Genomic DNA, 19485 nt, shown 5'->3' with positions numbered 1-19485 from the left:
GCGAGCGAAAAAGAAAATAGAAACTAAGGAATGGTTGGCATTTCTTGAATCCCAAGACTTTAACCTTCCGAATGATGGAACGATGCATTTGAGTGACATCGTACGGACACCGCATCCGCACGTGTTCTCGACACGTATTTGCGTCTTTGCAAGCTTTGGGAATGTTAAGGGGGTAATAAGTTTGACTGAACTATCTGACTGTTTTGTCGACGTTCCCATTGGAGCGCCTTATAATCTGGTGCGTCTTACGTATGTCAAATATAGGACCAAAAACTATTTTTTCGGGGTGCGCCCTATAACCCGGTGCGCCTTATAGTGCGGAAAATATGGTACTTTGCACCTTGTACAGGAATCACTCTTGAGCATGTTGAAAATATTTACTTTGTTGAAATAACGACTTATGCTTTGAACAGCTGTCTACCGTTATATCTGGTAATAATTTGACATTCCATTTCAACAAAAAAAGCTTTTATGGTAGAGCACATAAGTAGAAGATTATTGATATGAATCTCTCGTTAATCGCAATAAAAGCAGCTCGTTCACGTTGCAGGAAATGGCAACGGTAAGACACTAATGTTAGCCAGTTAGCATGAGCTTACTTATTGGTAGCTATATAGTGTGTCTTTGACATGACTCGTACCTATACAACATAAATTTGCTTGGAAATACATTAAACGTACCTTGTGTAAAAGGTTCGCTGCAAATTCTAGAATCATTTTAGGACTGCCACCAGTCCCTCAGTATGATTGCAGATTAGCATCTCCTTCGTCTGCCTTCTACAAAAGTTATACGACGAAATGCCAAATAGGGCTTAGAACCTTGCCGGTTCGCACAGGCAAAAATGAATATCGTAAAATATCGTGGTTCTATTCTTCTGAAGTCGTTATTTATTTTTGTGTCAACTCAAATGCTCATTCTAGGGTGCTCCTAGCCGTCCGTCATGGTGCTCATATAGCCAGGATAGGCAACGTGACGTGACGTCACGTGCAAAGGGTCACTAATACTGACATTTTTTACCACTCAGCCCTCATTCACTTTCTTTTCGACGCATTTGTGAATACTGGATCAGGAAACGCTAACTAACTCTATGATAGTCGATATTTTAAATGGTCTTATGATCAGAAAATAAGTGACGTAAACAACTTGGAAGAGAGAGGAAAACAGCGTCGCTGAAAACAACGTCAGGTGTGTGAAGGGAACGTCGCGTTTGGAGTTCTGCAGCCAAAAGCCAAAGACGTCAATTATCCCATGCAGTTAGTGTCACATTTGCGGGGGGCTTTAAGGAAAGTAAACTCTGAATTTTTAGCTTTATGTTTCAGTACTGTGCTTTATCGTTCAACTTACAGTAGGAACCTACCCAACATCTTGTAATCACAGATGACAAGGGATCTTTTTGAATAACAACACATTTATTTACAAACAAAGGGGAAAAATGTGTTCATGTTTGACATTGAATGAGTTCTCTGGTTTATTTGAACATTTGAGTAAACATAGCTTCACACTTGAACCAACTCACCAAGCTATACAAACTCAACTCTGCCCTCTTGCGACCAGGGATGCATTTGGTTTGCATTCATTCAAAATAGTTAGAAATGACCTGGAGACTTGCTTTTTCTTTTTTACATACTCAAAAATTTATGGCGGCAGGATCAAATCATCCGACGGGCCGGATCTGGCCATTGTGCCATATGTTTGACATGCGTGTTATATCTGGCCCATTTTCTCCTAATGGCATCCATTAAACATAGAGATAAACAGATCAACAAGAAAATTACACAAAACCTGAATTTGATCTGCTCAAACAAGTTTTCCAGTAAATAGAGGGGAAAAAACTAAAAGCCTTTTGCAATATCTCCTTGAGTAAGAGTTTCCGCAACACTGCTTATCAAGACAACATGATGTACTGTATGCTCTTCTCTCCTTATGAAATGCATTTATATAACGCTTTTCAAGTCAATGACTTCCCAAAGCGCTTTACAGTGTGCTTCACATTTCCCAATAGCGGCCTTGTATTGCAGCCATGTAAGGCGCTAACCTGCTTATTGGGGGTTCAGTGTCTTACCCAAGGACACTTCGAAATGTAACACGGACAAGCCGGGATTCGAACTGGGATCCCTTAATCCTAAAACGATCGCCCTACCTCCTGAGCTACTGCCGCCTCCTTAGGGAGTGGGTATTCTGTCCTGGATAATACGTGTGGGGTATTGAGATAGCGAACAACAACAAAGACCGAGGCTTAATTCCAGGTTGAAAGCATTCTTGGTCTTAATGAGTTGTAAAACTGAAGCACAACAGATACAGAATACAACATGTCAAATGAAATACAAGACTTACAACACACTAGTTACAATCTAATTTTCCTTATATTCACTAACTTACTTTAAATCAGGTATGGTAATGAGGTAAATAAAACAAAATTAAACCTCTAGCATCCTTATGAAGTAGAGTATTTACATAGTGACATAAACCTAGACAAAATGCATTAATTAACAACATTTTACATAAAGCACACTATTGATGTTTCACACATAGCACACTACGTAACATGCAAATTAATCTTAACCAGAGGTTAAATGCCTCAACAGTTTAGCTACATTCAAGGATACTGTACATTCAAGGAAACTGTGCGGGTCAGATGTATCGACATTTCGTTCTGTATACACGTGTACTAGAATGATAATAAAGTAGATCTGAATCTGAATCTGAATCTAATTAGCATTGTTAAAGCTTGGTAATAACCCCTTTTAACACAGCAAGGAACAACGCCCAGAGGACCGCAAGACATTGCGCCAGCCAGTACTGGCTAAACTTGTGCAACAGCATCCAACAATCTGCCGAGAGTGGGAAAACCCGGGGCGTGTTCCAAGGTACGAAGAAAGCCTTCGGTCCCGAGACAATCACTGACCGCAACGAGCAGTTGAAACTATGGGCAGAGAACTACCAAGACTTTTACTTGAAAGAGAATGTTGTCACGGATGTGGCCATCAACAGCACCCCCAGCCTGCCTGTCATGGACGAGCTTGACAAACCACCCACTTAAGAAGAGCCGAGCAAAGCCATCGGCAAAGCTCAGAGAAACGACAGCATCCCAGCAGAAGTTTCGCAGTGAGCCAAGCATACCCTCCTCCAACAACTCCATGTGCTTCTCTGCTGGTGCTGGGAGGAAGGAGCAGTTCCCCACGACATGCGATGCAAACATCATCACCCTCGACAAGAACAAGGGGACCAAAGCGACTGCAATAACTATCGAGGCATATCGCTGCTGAGGATCATGGGAAAGGCATTTGTCAGGGTTTAAAAAGACTGCGGCTGCTGGCCAAGCTAGTCTACCCAGAGTCACAGTGTGGCTTCAGAGCCGAGAGATCAACCACCAACATGATCTTCACTGTGAGGCATCTTCAGGAAAAAGGTCGGCAATAAAAGCAGGCATTGTACATTGTCTTTGTGGACCTGTCAGAAGAGGCTTTTTTGTCAGAGGGCTTCACTGTTGACTAGGTTGAAGGCCTCTTCAAGCTCCTGCATAAAATGGGGTGTCCACCAAAGTTGCTAAGCATGATTGCTTCCTATCATGAGGACATGAAAGGCACAGTGCAGTTTGGGGGCGCATCCTCTGCCCAATTCCCCATCATAATTAAGAAATAACTCATCAGCTGTCTGGCCCGCGTCTTCCAAGAAATTCCGCCTTACTATGAGCCTGAAGAAAATAAACATCATGGGCGAGGGCATTAGCAAAGTACCCAGCATCTGCTTTGGAGACTTCTCCCTGGAAGTAGTTGAGGACTTTACATACTTCAGCTCAACAATTTCCAGCAACCTGTCTCTTGACACAGAGATCAGCAAACGGATTGGAAGAGCAGCATGTTGAGATCCTTACTCTACGGCAGTGAGACTTGGACAACCTACACCCGTCAGGAGCGACACCTCAATAGCTTCCACTTGCGACGCATCCTGAGCATCTCGTGGCAGGAAAAAGTTCCCAATGCTGACGTACTTGAAAGAGCAAACTCCCAAAGCATGTTTGCGATGCTGTCACAAAGGCGCTTCGTTGGCCAGGCCAATTTCGTCGGATGGATGACGGACGGCTCTCAAAAGATCTCCTCTATGGTGAACTCGCATCAGGCTTCCGACCAGTTGGCCGCCCAATGCTGTGTTTTAGGGATGTGTGAAAAAGGGACACGAAAGCAGCTGAGATCGACCCAAACTCATGGGAAGCTGCTACTGCTGACCGTTGCACCTGGAGACACGCTGTCAGAACTGGCTTGCGGAGGGTACAGGAGAAGAGGGACCAGCAGTGGCAGGATGAAGGCCAACGGCGAAGAGAGAGAGCAACCTATGCACCTGCACCACTGAAAGCCTTTACATGTAAGCACAGGGACAAATACTGTCATTCAAGAACCATTTAATATACCAGTATTTTTAATTTCATATTTCCTTGATGACAGAGGAGCGTGACCTCCCCCGCCTTCCCTTTCTGAACGTCACTGATTTAACAGGGTTACTACATCAGCTTTATTGTCAGCCTCATTAGCAAGGCATTGAAAATATTTTAGGGTGTGTTCGTGGCCATTATCCTTTTAGTATACTGTTGTGTGGTGCCCTACCCATTGACACGCCGAATATTTTGCTACAATTTAATAAACTTGTCACTTGCTTTTCATCTTCAGGGCCACACGGTGATCTAAACAGCGAGATCACGAATATGCAAAGTCTACTCATAGGAAACAAGGGCCTGGATTCAAACCTTTAACCTCCGAAATGTGAAGCGGAAAAGCAGGACCTTATCAAATATGTTGCCTATTTCTTATAAGGGAAATGCAGGAATGAATTTAAATGCCAGTCATCAATTGAAGTGAAACTAACCACTGCAGTTCCATTCTTTTTCTTTTTTATGGAATTTCTTTTTTTTTACATTTAATTGCAGTGACCGATCATTTTGATAATTGCGTGATGATTGATTAGTTATTGATCATGTTTATTTCGAGTATTGCTGTCCCTTGCAACCCAATTTGCTGTTTATTTTAAGGTTTTTATATATTTCTATCAAGTAAAATTGGTAATCATGTTATGGGATACAAAAAAAAAAATGATGAAAAAAGTGAACACTTTTGTGAGAACTCAAGGGAGCATCAAAACAGCCAATTCAAACTAATACAGTGGAACCTCGGTTTTCGGATGCCTCTCAGTTCGAACAAATCGGTTCTCGACCCAAAATTTTGAGAAATTCTTGCTTCGCTTTTCGTACAAAAAATCGGAGTTCGAACGCCGGTACGCTAGGGGTGACGCTGAGCGGCGTACGAGTGTAGATTGCCCCCACACCTCGTGAAGAACTGTTGTCGCGGCAACGCGCACTCTTTTTCGGTTTTCGTTTTTCAAAAGCGGTGAAGGGAGTGTTTTAACCCCAATTATGCCTCAGAAAAAGGTTGGTGCAAGCAGCAAAGTTGCTACAGGTGAAAAAAGAGGAGTAGTGCGTCCAACTATTGCATTTAAGAAAGAAATAATAGCAAAATATGAAGAAGGTGTGCGAGTTTCCCTTCTTTCAGGAATACAGCATGGCTTCTGCCGACTGGTAAGAAATCCTATTCATGATTCTTTTCTTTATCCTTTAACCGCTCACCACTGTTGTGGAGACCCGGGTGCTAAATGACGTGTAAACGACCTGATTTTTTTATTTTTACACGTTCATGTTAGCGTAATCTTTCGTACGGAAGATTACGCTAACGCGAACGTACGATTAGCCTGGGTTAGGTTTACGTTAAATAATTAAGATAAACATTCAGGGTGTTGGAACGGATTAAAACAATTTTACATTACTTTTAATGGGAAAAAACGGCTTTGGTGATCATACAAATCGGTTTTCGTACAAAGAAATGGAACGGATTATGGTCGAGAACCGAGGTTCCACTGTAATCGAATTACATCGTGGGTCATGTTACAAGATACACTATAAGCACCAAACACCTGTGCGATTCCTAAAGATGGCTGACTACACAATTAACATTCCAGTCAATTATTTTTCCATCACTGATGATTTAAAATTATCGTTAAAAAAAAATAAAAAAAATGATGGATCTGGAGTTGGCCGCCCAATTCTGCGTTTCAGGGATGTGTGAAAAAGGGACACGAAAGCAGCTGAGATCGACCCAAACTTATGGGAAGCTGCTACTGCTTCACCTGGAGACACGCTGTCAGAACTGGCATGGGGAGGATACAGGAGAAGAGGGACCAGCAGTGGCAGGATGAAGGCCAACGGCGAAGAGAGAGAGCAACCTATGCACCTGCACCACTGCAAGCCTTTACATGCAAGCACAGCGACAAAGACTGTCATTCAAGAATCGGACTGTTCAGTCATATACGACATTGCCCCATATTGCGCAGTCCGTTGTCTCTCGAGACAAAAAGTCAAGTCGTGTTTGTTTGTATAGCCCTTTATCACAAGGAGTCTCAAAGGGCTTCACAGAACACAGATTATTGCAAACTACAGATTATTATTACACCATCCCCGGGTCTAAAAACTACATGAGGGCAAGAAAAAAATCAAATGTTGATGTTTGTGGTGATACCTTGGGGATTGTAGGTCATTACTTGTTCATTCTGTGCTGATTTCCATCCCACACTGGGTTAATACGACTGGAGACAACTGTTTCAGAACAGAAGTCAAGAGAGTCGAAGCAATAATGAAACAAAAATACAATTAAAACAAAATCATAGCTTCTATAGAACCAGTAATGTGGAAAATTAATCCGACATTGTAAAATAATAATGGAAGGCTTCTACGTGAATCAATTCATTTTAAATGTCAAACATTTATGTTTTATGATGGATGTTTTTACTTTCTGTTTCAATCTAATCCATAGGAGTCCAACTCACGTCCTGCGAGCCACATCCGGCCCGGTGTACAATCATATCCGGCCCGTAAAATCATTTTAAATAAATCAACTATTCAGTAATGGCCCGGCTCTATGAAACGTTGATGACTCTCGCTTCTGCTTCTGCTGCCACCACAAGGTTTACCGAAAATATTCTTGCATCAGTCGGGTTAGCTGTAACCTGACGAACGCGGCCACTTTTAAAACTCATAACCGACGAGCCTCACATCGGCCGGTGGAAAAACAAAACTGGTGAGCTTTTAGTGTCAGGAAGTGGAGCAGTAACGCCCAGAGATAAACTTCAATTTGGATCTTGAACTTGTTTTGTGACTTATTTAGGGGACAAAAAGCTAGGGATAAAACAATTACTGGGTTGGTTATCTTTTGCCATACCCGTTCTAGGGGATTCTTAGCCAGCTTTATAAATACAACTTCAAGTTTTCTCCTTAAATCAGTCGTGAAAAATGCTTTCCTTCTTCAGATCTGTGCTGTGTGAGTATTCCCAACTGATATACATCTATTCCATGTCAATTTTTTAACTACAACATTTAGGAACAGACCGAGAAGAATTACTCACAAGTTTGTGCAAATCCAAAAAAAGAGAGTGGATAAATTTACATTATTGATCGCTTGCTGTGTTAATTGTCATAATTTATATTTGCATGCATTTCTCTTAAGAAATAGCTGTTTTGTCATTTTAAGGCAAGGCGAGGGTATGATGAGACCAGTGTTTCTAAATCTTTTCTCAACTTTTTCCTAACCTTGCTTGTATTTGTAATGTTTTAATACTTACAGCCTTACAAAATTACCTTTTTATCAAGACTTTTTTTGGTATATAATTACATTCCAGGCTTCAACTTTATTGATAAAAACTCAAAACATTTTGTAAGAGTTAACAACATGTGATACACCACTTTAAAAACATTCATATTGTGCTAACCAATGAAAATTGAAAATTATTATGGCAAAAAATATTGGCCCCGATTGAGTTAATACTTTGTACAAACTCTTTATGCTGTGTCACAGCCAGATTTTGTGTGTATGTCTCTAAAAGTTTTGCACATCTAGAAACTGAAGATTCTTCCTTACAAAACAACAAAAGTTCCTTAAGGTTTGATGGTGAGTGTTTGTGCACAGCATTTTTCAGATCAGACCTCAATTATACACATCCCCTGATCTGAAACCAACATGCAGGCAAGGGAAAACTCAAAACTTTAACAGGAGGAAAATAAGAAACTTAGGGGAAAGAAAGGGCCTCGCAAGTGGTAAGCTCCCTTCCAGGATGACCAGACTACAATGGATTTTGCATTGGTTACCAATACGAAAAACTTGTGATTAAGGCCAATACCAATAACGGTGACTTGACTTGACGACAAATCCTCTATAGGATTGAGGTCTGGACTTTGGCTTGGTCGTTTCAAACACCTCCATATAAATCATTTTAAACCATACCATTGTCGATTTTAATGTATTTTTAGCGTTGTAAGGTGAAGGTGCTCCCCATTTTTTGGTCTCTTGCAGACTTTCTGCCAGAATTATCCTCTATTGGTTCCACTTTGATTATTAGAAAATATTTTCAGTTTATGAGCTTTAAGTTTGAAGCCTGAAATATGGCAATACGACATAAAGTATTTTTCACTAGGCATTATACTTGCATGTCTTTCTGTCAAGAACTACAAATTCTTGTGTGCTTTTAAAACAAGGCACTGGTATTATGAGATTGTGTTTTTCAACCTTTTCTCAAGCTTTTTACATTTCTAATCACACTTTTAATGTATTAATACATATTTAATTTTGTTTTTACATAAAACCTATACAGAAACTATACAACATATTTCAGCAGGAATTTCAATAAAACAAAAGTTATTATTACACCCGTTACACAAACATAACACATTCCACCACTTTATTTTTTTTGGTTGAAAAACTAACCGCGGTGATGACGCTACATTCTTTGCTCTGGTGACATTTTAAAGGCTCAAAGGCTCTTTGTCAAATAAAGCACTTTGCGTTTTGCATATTTTTTGTCATTTCATTCAAATTATTCCTTTATTTGAATTAATAAATAACTAAATGGATACAAAAACGAAATGGTTCCTTCAAAAAGTAAGGGATCATAAACAAATACTCAAATAAAATGGTTCCAATGAAAATACATTATTTATCCAACAAACGGAATACCTCATTTTAATAACATATATTGAAGACTCAACACTTAAAGCCTAAAAAGGAATTTTATTGATGTTTCGCACATTACTCGCTCACCCTTCTTGTGCCACTGGCAATACTGTACTCTTAGGTCTGGATCATCGTCATCAAGAGCATGGACTTATCTAGGAATGTAACTTCTCCATTGAAAACGTTTCACGATGCGATGGGACAATGATTTTGAAATGGCTCCATCACGACTAGCTTAAATTAAAACTCCTGTCAGCGATTTGGTCTGTTTACTCACGTATACAATATCTTAAAATAGTACAGCATCGGTTTCGGAAGACTTGCTATTTTAGTCTTATCAGATGACGAGCTGTTTTTGTTTTGTCTTGAGCTATGTTTGTGCGTCTTGCTTTCTGTGTTATTGCCTTCCATAACCATTACAACGAATACAACTGCCAATGGGACCATGTTTTTTTATGCAGTGTAGCGAAGCAAGTGATGTGATACGTCCACAATGTACACAAACATATTTCTGTCCTTCAAATGTAACTAAACAGTTTTCTGTTTTCCAGTGTTGACAGCAACCTGTTTTCTCTTCGATACAGGTGACTATCGAATTTCAGTCGTAGCAAAAGTCATGCTTTCCTAAACAATCCTTTCTGTTTTAACAGTTGTCGGCTGTGAGGAGAAAGTAACCACCTGCGATACAGCACCTTTGGCTGTTCATCTCTTAAATTGCGGTAAAGCTTCAACCTGACTGACATAACATTGATTTGCTTTATTTTTTGAAGAGATCTTTGCATTGATAGCCTGCCACAAAAGTGCAGTTCAAGTCCTGGCATGAATGCTGTTTATTCTTCTATGTGACAGAATATGGAGTCATCAGTGTGAATGAGGCTCTATATGGCCGTTCAAGTGCAGCGGTTTGCAGTGAGGGAGTACCTCCTAACCAGGTGATGAATACGCAGTGTGCTCAGCAGGACACCTTGGAAGACCTAAGGATGAGGTATGTATACAGTGTTTTCAAAGTAAGAATATTTATTGTCATTCTCAAAGACCAACACAACTTCATTTAGAGCATCCATTCACTCAATAATTACATACAAAATCCACAGAACAAATATCCATAAAACCAAGACTCATAAATAACGGGATATAAACATTAAAGGTGCAGTGTGTAATAGTTGCCCATTACATGTCTGTGTGTGATGCTGTGCAACAGAATATGGGTGCTGAAAAGCACAAGGATGAATACAAACTACAGGCACTCAAAATTATCAAAACTCAACATTATTTTTCCTCGCATTTTGCTGAACCTTTGGCAAAGAACCGGGGGGAGGGGAGTAAAGAAAAAAGGAAATAAAATAAACAACAAAAATGGTAAAATGAGAGAAAAATATGTTTGGAAAATGAAAAAGAGATGAGAAAAAGGAAAAGGGGAAAAAATAATATTTTAAAAATTAAAAAGGGGAAAAATAAAAAAATCAAAGGGGACAAAAGAAATAAAATAAAGAAAAAGTTTGTAGTGTGGTACCGCAGGGCTCAGTACTAGGACCATTATTATTTCTGTTTGTTGTGAACGACCTACCTGAGGCCATTCAAAGTAGTGACGTCTCAATTTTTGCCGTTGATGCTAAACTGTCGGCTTTCTTACCAAAAACCCAGGTTACAGGAACAATTGATTCTTTCCAAAATGACATTAAATCAGTTTTTCTTTGGTCTGAAAAGTGGCAACTGCAACTGTCATCTCATAAATGCTTAGCACAGTCGTTTTTTTCATGGTTCTGTTCCGCTGTATAACATTAATGATCATGATTAGCATGTTATTACTGAACATAAGGATCTGGGTGTCACTCTTACTTCAAACCTAAAGTTTATCACGCATATCGCCAAAATTACCAACAAAGCCAATAACATAGCATCAAACATTTACAGACACTTTTACAACAAGAAACCAGCATTCTTAGTTCGAATGTTTTGCGTTTATGTTAGACCCGGGTTAGAATATAACAGCGTTGTGTGGAACCCTTACTTACTCAAGGACATTAACCTACTGGAAGGAGTTCAACGACGGTATACGAAGCGGATACCTGGGAAGCACAACTTGTCATATCCGGAAAGACTACAAAGACTGAACTTGGACTTTTTGGAGCTCCGTAGAATTCGATTTGATTTAATTTTTGTGGGGGTTTTTAAGGGTTATTGTTCTATCTTCGTTATTCATTATCCATTATCCGTTATCGGTCAGTTGTGTTCAAAGTACTGCATGGAATGATCGATGTGCCTTTTAATCAATTTTTTGAGTTCTGTCGTGTCGATGGTTTACGTGGTCACAGATATGTTACGGGTGCCTAGACCTACCAGCAACTTGCATGGAAACTTTATTTCTTTCAGGATACCAAAAATTTGGAATTTTTTGCCTGACCGGGTTATTAGTGCAAATACGGTGCAAACCTTTGAGCAAAGGTTGGCAGAAACAGATCTGTCAAATTTCCTTAGGGGAGGGGGCGTAAGGTGACCATATTTGGCCATGCTCACTCTCAGCATTAGTTTTTTCTTTGTGTCATGTTTTTATTAATGTATCCAACAATACCTTTAATAAACATTTCAATAAGAAAAAGGGAAAAGGAATCTCAGACCAGAACGACATTGATTATTAATATATTTTACAGGAAGTCAGGTAGGTTACTCCAGATGCGAAAAGTGCCCCAAAAAAGTCGACTCAACATTATTGGTTTTGCTGAGTCAGTTCCTTTCCAAGAAAGACATTCTACTCTTTCAGACCATAAAAAGAAAGATCCCAATATTTCACTTAGATTAGTCATGAGCTGGAGTCTCCAAAACCAACTGTCAATGCTTCTCCAATAAATGGATAAAAACAGGTGGCTAATGCTTCTTAACTCAAATGCCTTGTTTAAACTAGTTGGTTGGTTGGTTGTATCCCTTAACCACAAGGGTTGTAGGGGCACCATTTCCTGTGGTGTGTCTTGGGCAAGTACAGCATGTTGGCGGCCTTCCTTTTCTACTGCAGGGTCCAAGTAATCCAATATTCCTAAGGAATCCTCTGTGTTGACTTTTTCTTTGGATCATTCTACTAGCCTAATCTTAAAGTGTTTGGGCTACAAGCCCATAAAAAAATAACCTCAAAAGAAATCATTTGAGTTTGCCGACTTCTGCTTCATAAGGGGATGAGAAACATGTTGCGCAATTTCACACCATTTGGAATTACCCTCACAACCTAGGCAACGGCAGTGAGCAAAAGAGATTGGGCTAATGACGCACATAAAACTGTCATCATCAATTTCAATCTCAGCACCTAAAAATTAATTTCCACCTCTCACGTTACCTTGCACCTTTTTACATAATGTTAGTATTTAAAGAGACGATTAGCCCAGTCACGCCCCTAATTGTGACTCTGGATCAGTTCAAATAGGTTCTTTGCATTCCTTTTTTGAAGTAAGACGTAGTCGCAATTACCAACACGTGTGTAATCCCTGTTGTTGTTTCCTTTTACATGGTATCATTTGAAAACAGGAACTTGTCTTTTGCCTTCCTAGTTTAAAATATTGTCCCAATTTTTATTTCTTTTTTTTTTTATCAAGGATGTTTGATACATTTATAGAAATTTTAATTGAATGGTCTTTCTTCTCATTGATTAACATTATATGCAACAATATTGTTTTTTTGGTTTGAACAAATTTATTGACACTAAAAACAGAAAACAATCATGACAATCTCAACAGCAATTAAGCACATTCACAATATTATATTCCAATATTACGTTTTTAACAGCAAACACAAAGTGAGGTTTGAACAAACCTTCTCGAAAATCAAACATTTTCACAATTTCATTATATAACATCTTTGTTAGTGTCAATAGATCCGTCCAGGCCAAAGTCGATTGTCCTCGGTCTGAACAAATCCACTGACTCCAACAGCAGCAAAACACAGCCATCAAGCATATTCACAATTTTTTTATATTTGACAATATGACGTGACGATATGACGTTTTAACATTTTTTCCTGACATTTTCAACACAGAAAAATATCAAAAGACGGCCAGGATACCTTCGGCAAAAAAATTTACAAAGTAGTGCTTAGAGACTGGCCCAAGTTATGGTAGTGCAAGGAAACAATTGTGCATTGTAACAGTAGTTCAAATAAAATCAGTGCAATAATATTTAGCAGCAATAACAAAAAAAATCCCAAATAAGGTGCAAGATATTTATTTTCACTGTTTTACATGCTGGTTTAGTGTGGTAAAAGCCCTTGGGAAGAAACCATTTCTGAGCCTTTTGGTCCTTGCTTTTAGGAGACTGTAGTGCCTACCAAAGAGGTGGTGGCCAAGTTGAGAAGAATCTATAATGTTGATGGCTGTGATGCAGTCCGCAATGTCCTCCTGACTGGGCAGAAGGCAGCCATCTGTCTCCTGGGTTGTGTTGATTGATTTTAGTGATCAATAGGGATACCGGGTGCAAAATTATCCTCGCTCAATAAAGAAAATAACTGACATTCCCTCCCAAAAAAAAACACCTCAACAAAAGTGAGAAATGTTTTTAAACTCCAACATATATCTCTTGTTGAAACCATAGTGAACAAACGCCCATTGACTATGACTTTAATTTCTGATCATTAAACCACTTGAGGGCAGCTTATACATTGGGACCTCGCTACTTCGCGGTTCGACGTTCACGGGTTCAGAGCTTCGCGGGTCTTAAAAAATAATAACAAAAAATAAAATAATTAAAAATATATATATATATTTTTTCGTAACCATTTTTGAAGGGACGCCGCTACTTTGTGGTTCCACGTTCGCGGGTTCGGAGCTTTGCAAGTCTAAATAATAATAACAATAAAATCAAATAAGTTAAGCATTTAAATTATTTCGCGGATTTTCACTTTTCGCGGGTGGTTTTGGTCCCCATTAACCGCGATAACCGAGGGATTACTGTACTGAATTTAGCCTCTTTTGGTACAACCAATACTTTACTCCAGTATCATCAGATACTTGGTAATAGTATTTGCAAATTCTGTTTTTTTATTTTCATTCCTTCTTTACCATTTGTATAAGTGCTCTTGAAGTTTGTGTTAGAGCATGACTTTTTTCTACTTGCTAGAAAAGAAAAAGCATAATTGCAAATAAATTAAAAGAAATCAATTGAGGAATATGTTTAATGTTATTGAAGACAACTATATAGTGAATGCCAAACACATCAATGTCAGAGTTGTATTGAATACTGTGTGTGCCGTCTGCTTTTCTTGTTGTCTGCAGATGCAACAGCAAAAAAACGTGTTCCACCAACACGGGAGATTTCCGCTCACCTGATCCCGGTCTAGGCACTTTTAAATATTTGCAGACCAATTTCACCTGCCTTTCTGCAAGTATGTCACTCCTGTGAAATGTCACAATAACAATGAGTATCACCTCATTTTTGTTCCCTTCTGCTTGAACAGTTAGCGTGGTGGCGTGTGAGTCATCTTTGGCACATTTGTTCTGCGGTGAGACTATGTTTGATTGCGGTTGTATTTTACGTGCTCAACAACATTGGTCGGCAACTACCGGGCAGCAGAGCAAAAACAAAACCTTATTTTTTGCTCATACTGTTGTTAATTGTATATACTGTACATGCATTCGTTTTTATCCCCCCAAAAATTCAACATTTGAGAGTACGTTACACATAGCTTTTACTATAGTACAGCACTGCAATTGAGCAATGATTGATCAGTTAATCTGATATCATTGACTTGCTCAGAAGGGGATGTAATGGAAATCGAACGCAATACACAGCAATGGGAGCCCTGAATCCTAACCACCAGCCCACATGGTTGTGAAGGACAAGTGGCAATAAATGGGGAAAGACTTCAGTCAAAAACGTACAACGTAAAAATAGTGATAAAGATAAAATTGTAATGCCTTTTACTATGCTTTCTAGATCCTCATTTGATTGGTTTGAACCTAATATTTGTTAATGTTATTACTAATGTTAGGCCAAGGCATAAGAATATAATCACACATTAAACAGATCTGTGGTCCAAAAGAGTTGCCGACCAACTCTCAGGATTGACGTGTTACAGTTTAATGATCAAGTTTCATTCCCTCACGTTCATGCCAGATAAAGGACAAGTAATCACTGTCTATGGTGCCGACTACGGCCGCCGTGACCGGACCACGTGTAGCTACAAAAGACCTCCGAGCCAGGTCCAAAATGTCCACTGCCTGCACCCAACTGACATTGTCGCCGACAGGTACAGTTGCACATGGGAACAAAAGCGGCAGTAACAAAATAGTCAGGATTAGCAGGCGCGTATGCCTTCATCATGTATGAAACAAAACCAAGCTGAGGCGCCTAGTAAATCAGTTACTCCTCCTGCAGGAACACAATTGAACTTCCTAGTGGAAGGCAGAAAAGTTGTTAGCATTCTATGAAGTTCTGTTTCTCCTAAGGTGCAATGGGGAAAACAGCTGCACGATCGCCGCCGACAATGCAGTGTTTGGAGACCCATGTTTCGGAACCTACAAGTACTTGGAGGTTGCTTATGCATGCCGGCGTAAGTAATTAATATGTTCGTTAAACATAGCTTGCTGAAAACTGAACTCTGTACTTTTTGCAGCCCCTGGCACCATTAAAGCACCTGGACAATTGAAGAAATGTGCGCGACATTCTTCATCTCAGCTCTTTTGAATTAGTTATGTCAAACATACAACCGGGGGCAGAATCCAGGTCCGTAAATTCAGTTAGTCTGGCCCATGTTTTTTTTTAGACTTTCTTATACGATCGTTTTTCAGACAGTTTTTTTGTTTTTTGATTGTTGTTTTGTCCAATTTTTATTTTGTTATTTGGTTGTATTTCAGGAAATATTTTCATATTTTTTGGGCCGTTATTTTCATTTTACAGTCCTTTTTTGCTTTTTAGGTTTTTTTCTGTCCTATTTTAGTTTGTCTTGGGGTCATTTTTCAGGAGATGTTTTAATAGTTTTTGGGTCACTTTTCAGTCACGTTTTCTTTTTAGGTCTTTTTTGGTCCTATTTTAGGTTCTTTTTTTAATTTATGTTTTTTTGGGGAGGTCATTTTTTCTTGTATATATTACAGTTGTTTTTTGGGGTAATTTTTTAGTCTTTTTTCTGTCTTTTGTCTTATTTTTGTGCGTCACTTTTTGGTATCATTTATTAGACGTTTTTAAGTAGTTTCCTGTTTTAGTTAAGTTTGGGACTTTTTTTAGTTAAGTTTGGGACAGACGCTCCCCCACTTACGACCATTTGACTTCCGAATAACGGTAGATCATTTTTTCCGGACATAGCTGTAAGTTAGATTTTGTATTGCGTTCACCTTTTTCCGAGTACAGGACATTACTGTAGTGCTTCTTTCTGCCGCTACCGGCGTGTGGCGCTGTGAGAGCTTAGCCAGCATCCACACGGAAGTAAAGAAATCCGCTTCCTCTTCCTAGCTTGTGTGTAAACTGTAAGGGAGATTATGGTCCAAGTGTGCCTTTTATATTATATTCTATATTTTATACGTTCATATATCTTTATACGTTTGTATATATTTATATGTTTGTATATTTCTGTATTGTACTCAAAACCAGTAAAGCTTTCAAGTTGTTTTCGGGAGCAAGCACCTTCAAGGTCTGGACAATAAGGTACCCAAGCCAAAAACTACAATTCAGACGCTCACTGACTCCCATCTGTGATCAAACAGGTGCCAGGAACTAACCTGCTAACCATCTACAACTTGGCCGCTGGGTACGTCTTGTTCTGTGGGAGTTTGACTCCCAATTTTCTGTTGCTCGTTTGTTGTTTGTTCTTGCGTCCAACATCATACACTGCATTTCCTGTCTGAACCAATCAGAAACCTGATTGTGTCCTCCAATCAGAATCCACCAGACCGTATAAGAAAAGAGTCGCACACTTCAGTCTGCGGAAGTATTTCATTTCGGTTTACAAGAACGCAGCTCTGCCTCTTTTCCTGAAGCTCATCTTCCAAAAGTAAGTTACACTTAACTTTATTCATCTTCATAGAACATATCATTTTATGACATGTTTATCTTTTTAGTAAGAAACAATACAGGTTACTTATATAATAATATAGGTTACATGCTACACTGATCCCTCTCTCAACTGGATAGGGCTAAGGGGGCCGTGAGGATTACATTTTTGGACTTCTCCAGTGCCTTCAATACCATACAGCCTCTGCTACTGAGTAGGAAACTGACAGAGATGGGAGTTAGTTCACATCTTGTAGAATGGATTACGGATTGGGAAGGCAGCGTCATGAAGAAGGATGCCTCTCGTCTCAATAAACTGGCGAGGAAAGCGAGCTCTGTTGTGGGCACAGAGCTCGACAGCCTGACAACAGTAGCTGAGAGACGGGCACTGAAAAAGCTGCGGTCAATCATGGACAATTCATCACATCCACTACACGGCATTATATCCAGACAGAAGAGCAGCTTCAGCGACAGACTGCTGTCACTGTCTTGTATCACTGACAGACTGAAGAAATCTTTTCTTCCTCATGCCATGGGACTCTTTAACTCCACCCGGCGGAGTTAAGGCCCCCATTAACCACACCCCCTACATTGCATATCACCGTACTTTTATTGTAGTGTGTTTTATGTAGCACTATTTAAATACTTTATACAACACGCTACAGTGGGTATTAGCACGTCATATTGGGTATTTGTATATTTTATTCCTTTTGCTTTATTATTGTATTGTTCTCAGCAAAGGGATGCTGCTGGAAATGTGAATATCCCTGCGGCGATGAATAAAGTGTCTATCTATCTATCTATCTATCTATCTATCTATCTATCTATCTATCTATCTATCTATCTATCTATCTATCTATCTATCTATCTATCTATCTATCTATCTATCTATCTATCTATCTATCTATCTATCTATCTATCTATCTATCTATCTATCTATCTATCTATCTATCTATCTATCTATCTATCTATCTATCTATCTATCTATTTATCTATCTATCTATCTATCTATCTATCTATCTATCTATCTATCTATCTATCTATCTATCTATCTATCTATCTATCTATCTAGCGAACAACAACAAAGACCGAGGCTTAATTGCAGGTTGAAAGCATTCTTGATCTTAATGAGTTGTAAAACTGAAGCACAACAGATACAGAATACAAAATGTCAAATGAAATACAAGACTTACAACACACTAGTTACAATCTAATATTCCTTATATTCACTAACTTACTTTAAATCAGGTATGGTAATGAGGTAAATAAAACAAAATTAAACCTCTAGCATCTATATGAAGTAGAGTATTTACATAGTGACATAAACCTAGACAAAATGCATAAATTAACAACATTTTACATAAGGCACACTATTGATGTTTCACACGAAGCACACTACGTAACATGCAAATTAATCTTAACCAGAGGTTAAATGCCTTAACAGTTTAGCTACTTAGCATTGTTAAAGCTTAGTAATAACCCCTTTTAACACAGCAAGGAACAACGCCCAGAGGACCGCAAGACATTGCGCCAGCCAATACTAGCTAAACTTGTGCAACAGCATCCAACAATCTGCCGAGAGTGGGAAAACCTGTAGAGGGTCTCCAAGTACCTTCCAAGGTAAGAAGAAAGCCTTCGGTCCCAGCGGCGAGACAATCACTGACCGCAACGAGCAGTTGAAACTATGGGCAGAGAACTACCAAGACTTTTACTTGAAAGAGAATGTTGTCACGGATGTGGCCATCAACAGCACCCCCAGCCTGCCTGTCATGGACGAGCTTGACAAACCACCCACTTAAGAAGAGCCGAGCAAAGCCATCGGCAAAGCTCAGAGAAATGACAGCATCCCAGCAGAAGTTTTGCAGTGAGCCAAGCATACCCTCCTCCAACAACTCCATGTGCTTCTCTGCTGGTGCTGGGAGGAAGGAGCAGTTCCCCACGACATGCGATGCAAACCTCATCACCCTCGACAAGAACAAGGGGACCACAGCGACTGCAATAACTATCGAGGCATATCGCTGCTGAGGATCATGGGAAAGGCATTTGTCAGGGTTTAAAAAGACTGCGGCTGCTGGCCAAGCTAGTCTAGTGTGAGATCAACCACCATCCACTCCGCTGTGGCCAAGCTACAAACACAACACCCGGAGGCCGCCATGTTAATCTCTGGGGACTTCAATCACGTGACTCTTGATACAACACTGCCCTCTTTTGTCCAGTATGTGGACTGCAAGACCATGGGAAATAGGACTATTGACCTTCTGTATGCAAACATCAAGGACGCATACAGTGCTACGCCACTGCCTGCCCTTGGGAAAGGAGACCACAACCTCATTCTGCTTAAACCTCATTACAAACCAAAAGTGAGGAGGCTACCAACAACCACACGCTCTTTCAGGAAATGGTCTACTGAGGCAGAGCAGGCTCTGAGGAACTGCTTTGGACGTACGGACTGGGATATCCTGCTAGGGACCAGCAGTGGG

General features: G+C 39.7%; 1 protein-coding gene across 1 annotated transcript in view; it reads left to right on the top strand.

Annotated features, from left to right (window-relative positions):
* The window catches only part of LOC148369722 (uncharacterized), a 44498-nt gene extending 28728 nt beyond the window's left edge, over positions 1 to 15770 (top strand). The window contains exons 12-26 of the mRNA XM_088329826.1: positions 2754 to 2867; positions 2992 to 3236; positions 3292 to 3409; positions 3651 to 3769; positions 3913 to 4268; positions 6116 to 6374; positions 7088 to 7118; positions 9596 to 9628; positions 9695 to 9763; positions 9894 to 10029; positions 14296 to 14405; positions 14478 to 14522; positions 15137 to 15269; positions 15469 to 15572; positions 15636 to 15770. Coding sequence (XP_088185952.1) covers positions 2754 to 2867; positions 2992 to 3236; positions 3292 to 3409; positions 3651 to 3769; positions 3913 to 4268; positions 6116 to 6374; positions 7088 to 7118; positions 9596 to 9628; positions 9695 to 9763; positions 9894 to 10029; positions 14296 to 14405; positions 14478 to 14522; positions 15137 to 15269; positions 15469 to 15572; positions 15636 to 15706 — 1943 coding nt within the window. The 3' untranslated portion in view covers positions 15707 to 15770. The remainder of the gene's footprint in view (positions 1 to 2753; positions 2868 to 2991; positions 3237 to 3291; positions 3410 to 3650; positions 3770 to 3912; positions 4269 to 6115; positions 6375 to 7087; positions 7119 to 9595; positions 9629 to 9694; positions 9764 to 9893; positions 10030 to 14295; positions 14406 to 14477; positions 14523 to 15136; positions 15270 to 15468; positions 15573 to 15635) is intronic.
* The last annotated feature ends 3715 nt before the right edge of the window (positions 15771 to 19485 follow it).

This window comes from Urocampus carinirostris, chromosome 3, assembly GCF_059441175.1.
Source record: "Urocampus carinirostris isolate Australia breed hairy pipefish chromosome 3, RoL_Ucar_1.0, whole genome shotgun sequence".
Classification (NCBI taxonomy): domain Eukaryota; kingdom Metazoa; phylum Chordata; class Actinopteri; order Syngnathiformes; family Syngnathidae; genus Urocampus; species Urocampus carinirostris.
Note: the sequence above shows the minus strand (reverse complement) of the source record. Positions and strands in the feature narration are given on the sequence as shown.